This window comes from Glandiceps talaboti, chromosome 18, assembly GCF_964340395.1.
Source record: "Glandiceps talaboti chromosome 18, keGlaTala1.1, whole genome shotgun sequence".
Classification (NCBI taxonomy): Eukaryota; Metazoa; Hemichordata; class Enteropneusta; family Spengelidae; genus Glandiceps; species Glandiceps talaboti.
In genome coordinates, this window is record NC_135566.1 from 142711 (window position 1) to 152955 (window position 10245).

The window sequence follows — 10245 nt, forward strand, 5'->3', positions numbered from 1 at the left end:
TTCAAAAGTAAATATTGTGACATTGTGAAGTAAAGGATATTTAACCGTTTACTCGTAGAATCATTACACACCTAGGGTACCATCTACATCCGGGTTTCTTCATTCGTAGTTCTGTAGGCAAAATGGCGTCTCGAGCAATATCAATTTTACGTCGCCCCTTTTCAACGTCGCTTAATCGCGCATCTGCTGAGTATGGACAAGCTGCCCATGCTGGAGATCATGCAGGTATTATTATAAGCAAAATTTTGAATATGTATACATCTTTAGACATTCCTAGTCATATTTTATGTGAACGACATGACCCAGTTTCGTGGCCATCATGGCGACTCCTCGCCGGTACAGTAGCCAACGCGCACGTAGGCATCGTAATAATACACTCTCACTAGGGCAAATCGATTTTACGGCCAATACTTATTTTATAGTGACGTTATATAGAACAGCTCATCTAAGTACTGATTGAAGAGTATGTGAGGTGAACCCAGATATCAAATATATTTAATTGAATGAGGGCACAAATTGTCACATATTTCGAAGGTCGTAACCTCTGGGAGGCTCCGAGTCTGATGAATAAATTTGAAGCCGGGTACAGATTTATTCATTGTAATGCTGTAAGTGTCATTTGATAAGAACAGTTGTATGGCCTCTTCTCATAGTAGTTCACATTCATAAACAAATTAGAAGTTCCACTGGCATTTCATGCACACACACATTACAGACACATTATTAACAGGTACATGTACTGTTAGAACAATTTAGCAGTATCAACAATGAAACAGATATCACAAAAATGCCTTTACACAACGGCCAAATCATACCTATTACCTGTCCAGTACACCATGGATGTATTAGTGAGACTAATACATCCATGAGTACACTAAGGGATATTGAAAACACTAAGTGTATTCGTTATAATATTAGTAAGTTTGACTCCACGTTTACCCTATTTCTTTCATTCTTTCTCATTTAATGTAGTTAACACCTTTGTTAATCCTGTCGCTATCTTGAATCACTGCTAGACCCACTGGAAACAAGTCTTTGACTTTGTGGCTTATCCTTGTAATTCAACAATTTGTACCAGTTTTTATTTGTATATCTGTTCTATCAATCTTGTTGATTTACTAAAATAATCTAAATCTAATATAACCATAAAATGTAAAACAAGTATCTGCTGTTCCAACCTGCCCTGCCAAATAATCCAATTCATTTGTTTGCTTTCCTTGTATGTAACTAACTGGTAATGAAAATAAATTGATCAAAACTATAATCAGAATTATTAATTAGTAAAGGAAATGAATGTTTTACAGGAACTTGTCGTATACTTTTCCCAGGATTAGTGGGTGTGAACATTTCTGATACACCTTTACAAATGCAACTTCACATAATTCGATAACAGGAATTATTGCTGTTCCCCAGAATGCACTGTTTCTACTGTGTCTATGGCACATGAATGCCAGTGATGTTGTGCATGTGAGTTTTGTGTTAGAGGATGTTACTTCTAGTAATTATGAATTTTCTGAATTTTATTATAGGTGGTGCAAAAACTTGGAAACTTCTAAGCTTCATTGTGGCAATACCAGGTGTAGCAATTTGCATGGTGAATGCCTATCTAGCTGAAAAAGACCATCTGGATCATTATATGGAACACAGACCAGAGTTCAAAGCATATTCACATTTGAGAATCAGAACCAAGGTATGTAATCTGCTTTTAACCACAAATCTTCATTTTGTAAACTAAAGAGCTATTGAAACAGCAAAATGAATGTACTGTGGTCAAGAAATTATAAATATTACTGAATTAGTAAACATTGACTGTACTTTTCCATCGTTTCTGGGGAATGTCACAATGGTTACAAAGAAGTTCCACATTGGCTAACTGATTAATTCACATGACATTCATGCTTTCAATTTTTTCTGCCACTTTCACACAGCACACTACAGGCACTTGTGCAAATACTCCGAGTACACCACACTTACACTTGCATGTCATGGGGTTCTGTCATATTATTTTTAGGAAGTACAGTCCGTGATGTAATACCAGTATTCAATTGTCTTTCTCTACAGCCTTTCCCATGGGGAGATGGTCAGAAATCACCCTTCCACAACAAAATAACCAATGCACTACCTGATGGCTATGAAGAGGATTAGAGATGCAAGCCTTTGTTTTGATTTGCCATATTGGTAGCTTGCTGCAGTAGTCTAGAATATTTGATTTATATAAACCATCTAGTACATGTAAATTAATATTTTCTTGTTTCAATATATTTGTGAATTATATCATGTACAACAATATATGTTAAATGAGAAACCAGTGACAGTTCAGTCATTTGCAAAACCACACATATTGTTACTCTATAACTTTACTGGTATTGTGTTGTGCTTGGAGTTTGGTGAAATAAATGCTGAATGCAATTTTTAAAATTGAGATTTGTACATTGGTTTTATGTATACTTGTAGTATGTAGAGATGACTTCTATTAATAGTGATGTAATATCCATGTGACATGGTGAGATATACACATACTTTATACCAGTTAGTAGAAGTGCAGGAGTACCAAATGGGAACACATCAGGGTGTCTTCTTGAGGTATTGAGATGGCTCCTACCAAACGTGGGGTTCTTACTAAGGCTTTAGCATGTTTAGATTTTACAATGAAAGAAAAGGTAAATACCAAGATAGGGGGCATACAAACTACATCTGAAGCTTGGGCACCTTAAGAGAACATTGGAGTGTGCTCCAGCCAGATGCATACATTGAGGGTTTTTAATTACAACAGCTATTAAACACTTTGAAGAGGTTCAAGATGACAGTGAAAATAAACTAGTTACTTGTAGCTGGATTGCTGTCATAGTACTAGGGTAGATGATAATGCATTTCTCTTTCTGCATGTATACCTTCATTGTACACTATTGAGTAACGTACAACACACAAGGACTGTATACAATAATCACATGATAAGCAGTAACTTGTAAATGCAAATTTTCATTTTTATTTCATACTACATCTATGATTATGCCTACAAAAAACTAATTTAAATACACAACTTGTGTAAAGTTTTAAGTATAACACCTGCAGCAGTATAAAGAACCAGGAACCATGTATATTTGCAGAAATCGGGTTATTGCAAGACAGCAACATAGTACAATATTTTACCCACAACTGTCTGATTTATATGCCATTGGACATTCTTTATTTTAGGACTTCCTCAATAAGCCATATTTCTATAACAATTATAGTTGATTGATTGAATGTATGTAATGAAAGTATGCTTTGATAAGAATTGAAAAAGTGGACTTTTTGCATAAAAGTGTACCAACAACCAAATAAAACATGCTCTGAATAAAATACTTTCAACAGCAAGTTATCACCAACTTGGAGAGAGAGTCTTTCCAAAGAGTAAATTTTGTGTGTTACATCTGTTCAAAGTGGAGTCATAACGTGTGCATACATTTACCTTAGGTTCCTTGAAAATATTTTACATGTCTTTCAACAGTCGAAAATTTATACAAATGCTATCTCCTACAAAAAATTATTGATATCTGAACTGATGAAAGTGGGTATTCAGAAAATCCTCAGTGGCAAAATTTTATACTTCGAAAATACTACTATCAAAAATACTAATACAAAACTATACACTAGTGAGATGTGTATGACTTTCAGATACTTGTGTCTGGGAGTACAAATCAGAGCGTTATGGGTAAAATATTGTACAGTGAGCATGGGGTACCATGCTAATGTACATTCAACCATTAATAAATGGTTATATAATAAGTCTAACATGCTAATATATGATGACTTGAAGATATCCTGTCCATTTCATCTGTTAATAATTTGCATGTTAAAAATTGACAAATGGTGGTCAGAAATGCATGCTTTAATTTTCCTGGTTGGTTGTTAAAAATGACTTTCTTGTGTGTATTTTTACATGTATTTAGGCAGGGTTTAGTATGTTTTCAAGTCTAGGTGTACCTACAGTATTTAAGATAACCCTATCACAATTGCATTCTTCATTTCAACACATATAGAATAACTTTAGGTAAACCTGCATTTCCACATTTCAGAATACACATCAATAATTCATGGTGTGCAAAACACTTTTTGCCACTCAGTGATTAGTGTTTTACATGAACAAAAACCCTAAAATGAATCTACAATAAATTACACAAACCTCTGAAACTCATAGAAAAGTATATAAATAAATAAATACATAAACCATATAAACAATAAAAAATAAATCTTTATATCTTCTGCAGTGTTCCTTTTCAGACTACATTAGTAGTGCAAGTAGTACAATGTGAGTTCTTGGTCATTTTACTAATTAACAATTATTGCGTATGTGCAGTTCTCTGGCTGAACTACAACTATGAAAAATGCTGTTGAAGGTTTTAACCAATAAACATGACATAATTTGATAAATTGAGAGCTTTTGACTGCAAACTGTCAGTCTTGTTCACTCCATTAAAGGGCGCTGTTGATAAGCTGAGAGCTGTTGTCTGCAAACTGTCAGTCTTGTTCACTCCATGATAGATGACGCTGTTGATAAGTTGAGAGCTTTTGCCTGCAAACTGTCAGTCCTGTTCACTCCATTAATAGATGTACTTTTGGTTGGCATTTTAGACATTGCAAAGTGGATGTACTTTTGGTTGGCATTTTACTGAGTGTACTTTTGGTTGGCATCTAAACACAAAACAATATTGCATCTGCCATCATACACTCAACTAACTAATTGCATTTTTGGTTGACATACAACAAAACAGCCTATCCAGCCAGCCTGTTGCTACCTTTACCATATATGCCATCATTTAGATTTTTCTATGGGTGTTGTCTTGTTGCTAGGCATATTTGCATATATCTTTGAATGGCGATAGGTAGTGTTTCTAAATATCGTGGCCAATTGTAAATGGTCAATTTAATGAACTTTTTTGCAGATATGAATCAAAACTGTAATACTACACAGAAACTCAACTTTGCCTAAAGTGCAAATTCATGGGTGCCATCTTGGCTTTTGGTGAGTCACCTCACTCTTCTGCCTTCCTTCATCCTGGGTTGCCTGCGAAAAACTATGACTATCAGCCATTCACAAACAAAGCATTTTGTCTACAGAATGCACCCATTCTGTTGGGCAGAGAATCAAGTTCAAAAATGTTCCTTTTCACATTCAAAATTCTTCTAGATGAATACCCATACTGCTAAGTAATTTCATCATTTTAGGGACATAATTTCTTGTTACTTTCATTTATATCGATGTTGCCTTGTTTAGTTTGTAATGTTTTAATTTGTTGATTTTTAACTGCGAAAATTGTTGATTGTATTGTAAAGACCACTGAGATGTAGTATGTTTTTTTTATAATGATTCTTATCATTATGCCTATAGCACTAGTAGTGAACTTAGAGATTCTTATCATTACGCCTATAGCACTAGTAGTGAACTTAGAGATTATTATCATTACGCCTATAGCACTAGTAGTGAACTTAGAGATTATTATCATTACGCCTATAGCACTAGTAGTGAACTTAGAGATTATTATCATTATGCCTATAGCACTAGTAGTGAACTTAGAGATTATTATCATTACGCCTATAGCACTAGTAGTGAACTTAGAGATTATTATCATTACGCCTATAGCACTAGTAGTGAACTTAGAGATTATTATCATTACGCCTATAGCACTAGTAGTGAACTTAGGTTCAGACATGCTCAAATGAATGTACTTTGGTTAGGAAATAAAACTAAAAAAAATCACAGTAAACAAAACAAAAGTATTACACATTTTTGTTGGCAGTACAGTATGACCATGCAACCTTGCATTGTGGATATTGCAAATTAAAACTAATTCTGGTTGGCAAAAAAGGGGGAAAAGTTGCATTGTAGACATTTCACTAAATGATATACTACTTGGTTGCAATAAAAGAGACCAAAGGTACTTTATAAATATCACAAATCAAATGTACCTTTCACTGACAGTAATACAAAACACAATGTTGCACATTACAAATAGCAATGGAAGCTAGTCTATACCTATCTGACTTGACATCCTGGCTTCTGACAGCATAGAAAAACATTTTCAAGCCAGATAGCCAAGTTGACAAGTCTCTTGGCTAAATGAAAACAGACAGAACCAGTTCATCTGCTTTTATAAATTAAAACAAATTAAGTCATACCATTATCATATATTCAAATATAAATTTACAAAATATAAAGCAACATACATATTATATCATACTTTTACATGCAACACCCATGTTTACATAACAGTCTCGAAAATAACCAGCTCCTATTCTGTTTACTACACGAACCTTATTGTCTGTCACTGTTGTAGCATAGTATCAATGTTCTAGTGTTATGAGTGTTGCACTATTAGAAATCCAAGTTATGTCAAGGACAGTGCTGCATTTCTAGTATAGCGCCCTCTTGAGTCAAGGTATAACAGTATACATACAAAGATCTATGAATAAATGATGACAATTGATCTAGAGGACATGAAACTGTGAAATATTAATTGATGGTTTCATTGCTCAGAGACAATATGCAGAAAATGTTCAACATATGCTCTAGCTCTACATGATTTACATGATTCTAATGTATTCTATCTTGATACACCCTGCTCTACACCGACGTATTCTATCTTGATACACCCTGCTCTACACCGTAATCTATCTTGATACACCCTGCTCTACACCGTATTCTATCTTGATACACCCTGCTCTACACCGACGTATTCTATCTTGATACACCCTGCTCTACACCGTATTCTATCTTGATACACCCTGCTCTACACCGTATTCTATCTTGATACACCCTGCTCTACACCGACGTATTCTATCTTGATACACCCTGCTCTACACCGTATTCTATCTTGATACACCCTGCTCTACACCGTATTCTATCTTGATACACCCTGCTCTACACCGTATTCTATCTTGATACACCCTGCTCTACACCGTAATCTATCTTGATACACCCTGCTCTACACCGTAATCTATCTTGATACACCCTGCTCTACACCGTATTCTATCTTGATACACCCTGCTCTACACCTTATTCTATCAAGGGTTGATACACCCTGCTCTACACCGTAAGAGATGTTGCTTCATTTCACTTGCATCACCCTACCCTTTATATCTCTTCTCTCTTTTTGAGAGGGGTAGACATAGCAAATATTACACATCAACAATGCTCCAGTACTGATAAAATAGGACTCATTAACTGATAGTTATAGGTCAAGTCAGTGGCCATTAACTGAAAATAATAGGACATGCTTGGTTAAAGCTCCATTATTTTGTCAGAGGTACAGAATAATGGATATTACCCACGAGTGACCGATTATTTTCATTTAATGGCCTCTGACTAGCCCTGTAACGAAGTTATACTTCAAATTCGTGAAATTTTAGGTTTTTCACCAGAGATTCAACCTTGTTATCTACAGCCCTGTTAATAACCTGTTACCCATTATCATGTTAATTACAAAATTCACTATAGAAATCCCATCCCGCATATATCTCGGCCTAGTCTATATGGAAACCTGCTTTCTGCACAAGTCACTTTGTAGTGAAGTGGTTATAGATCATGTCTTTGGATAGATAGGCACAGAACTAGAGGTACTGTGTTCGAGACCCATCAAGGTAAGGGTTTGTGTAAAAAATGTTCCATTAACTGACAGAGTGTCCGCTAAATGAAATTGAAAGCACAGTTGAAACAATGGGGAAGAGTTGGCAAGGAGTACATTGTATAACTATATTAAGCAATAGACATCTTTAAAGATAATACATTCTTTCTTCATAAAGCGGTATAAGTGATCAAAACAAGGACAACGAAAGACTACAGGCAGTGTACACAGTATTAATATTCTTGAAATGACACAAACACATAAGTACAACTATGAAGACTATATTATACAATCTGGCAGTGACAATAATCTCTCTCAGTGTACAGCTATACGACACCTTATACTGAGCAAGTAGTTTGCTCAAACCTATACAAAAATCTATAACAACAAAATGTACAAAAACTTTACAAAATACTTCACAAAAATGTACACATCAAATACAAATGCTTTTAAAGAGTTTTCATAATTTCAACATCAAGAATAATAACTTTGACTAAAGTAGAATATATAAACAATCTATAGCAATCAGCACATAGCAAATGTAATAATAACTATTATCTTGATATCAACATTTCACTTAGGTTGACATATAAATTGAGACAAAAGGACTGGAAAGCAGTGAAAAAACTTCAACAGTTATAATGTAAATATGTATTACATGCTTGAATGACAAACATTGTAAAATGCTGTACAGTGCTGGTGTGAGCTGATGGACTTTTATGAACTGTGAGCTACTTGCAAGTCATAGTTACCATATTGTACTTTTCCCTTGGACTTTGTGCTTCTTAATTGCATACACCAATAAATATATATTCTACTAATTTGTCAATTCAGCAGTACCTAACAAGCCTTATCTTTCCGGTACTAAGACTTTACGTCAGCATAAGTTTTAAATTTAATTCTCTCCATACTGGTATTTTCTAAGCAGTTCAGATTACAAATAATGAAGGTAAATGTGAAATATCATGTCTGGCAAGAAATTAACACTTCCTATGAAAAGTAGAACATTTCTGGTCCAATATCGCTATCAATTCAAAGATTACACTTTAAAAAAATAACATGATAATTATCAAACGATTTAAAGTTTTAATGTATCTCACAATACAAGTAATACATACATATCAACTTGATAAACCTCTTAGACTAATGCTATTGTACAAAAACAATCCACATGTTAATATAATACCACTTGCGAGTTTTCAGAGATTTGAAATAAATCTAATTTGTTAAGTATTATGAGCCCTATCGACTCACGGATGGACTTAATGAAAATGCCCTGCTTTCTGAATGTCTGCTAAGAATTGCACAGAAAATTAAATGACATGAATGTTGGCTTTAAAGCTGCACTGGCTACAACTGGAAATTTTTTTATTAAAAATGTTTGTTTGGGTACAGTAACTTACTTGTAATATCATACACCGTGAACAGTATTGCATCACCTGTGAGTTAAACATCATCTTTTGTAGCCGTATACATGATAAATCAAATCAAAAAATATATTTTTGGGTCCACATTCAAAAATCAGCACCCTCAACAGTGATCACGATTTTAACCTGTTTCTGTACTCATGCTGATTTAAACATTTACAATGTCTAATTATTGATATTTTAACATGGTTGTCTGATTGAAAAATTATACTCCAGTTACAACTGTACAGTTTGAACATGGTGACAGATTCAAAACCTTTAACATTTGTTCATTGACAAGATTTAAACTAACCACAACACTATTTACAGACTATACTAACCACTACACTATATACAGACTAAACTAACCACAACACTACCTACAGACTAAACTAACCACTACACTACCTGCAGACTATACTAACCACTACACTATCTACAGACTATACTGGTGGCTGCTAACCACTACACTATCAATAGACTGTACTAACCACTAATTAACAGATACACTATCTTTTTATAAGTACATGTAATTGATCATTTTTATGAATATGTCTTGGTTTATTTGATGAAAAAATGTCCCTCTTACAGCTAGTGGAGGTTTAAAGGTGCATGTCTGAAACCATGAGATTGAAAAATGGTTGCTTTCACTTGCAATGTGTGGGACACATTGCCTCACATAGGCATCTATAAATACAAGGTACTTTACAGTTCCAGTAAGTATAAACCATGTCTAAGTTACAATTTTAATTTAAATAGACAGATTTCTATATAAATTGTACGTGAAGTAATTGCACAAGTCTTGGAATAGTACATTATTGTTCCAATGGATACCTTGTTTCACATTCAAAACAAAATTAATGACTCAGAGATTTGGTGTTTCTGTTTGTTATAATACAAATTATCGGAAGTGCTAATCTCATATTTATGTATCAATATTCACGAATATTCACTAAAGAGACCATGACTATGATATATGAATCACTTATCAGTAATCACAGAGTTAGGACGATCGAGTAACTATGTTATCCTTGATAGCTATTATGTCCCTAATTGACAAATCAGATACACTATAGTGACTAGAACAAGACACCTTGCAGGCACAAACTACTAGATGTATCAAAAACTTGATATGACTGCATTTACAGGCACTGAGTTCAAGAGTACAATAAACTTTTTTGTATCACAATGTTAAATATAATATTAATTTTTCTTTCTTTCTAGATATTTTCTAC

General features: G+C 34.1%; 1 protein-coding gene across 1 annotated transcript; it reads left to right on the plus strand.

Moving 5' to 3' along the window:
• Positions 1–98: 98 nt before the first annotated feature.
• Positions 99–2420, plus strand: LOC144449320 (cytochrome c oxidase subunit 6A, mitochondrial-like). The gene is made up of 3 exons (XM_078139840.1): positions 99–225; positions 1530–1690; positions 2062–2420. Exons 1-3 carry the CDS (start codon positions 123–125, stop codon positions 2143–2145), a joined length of 348 nt encoding a protein of 115 aa, XP_077995966.1. The 5' UTR covers positions 99–122; the 3' UTR covers positions 2146–2420.
• The last annotated feature ends 7825 nt before the right edge of the window (positions 2421–10245 follow it).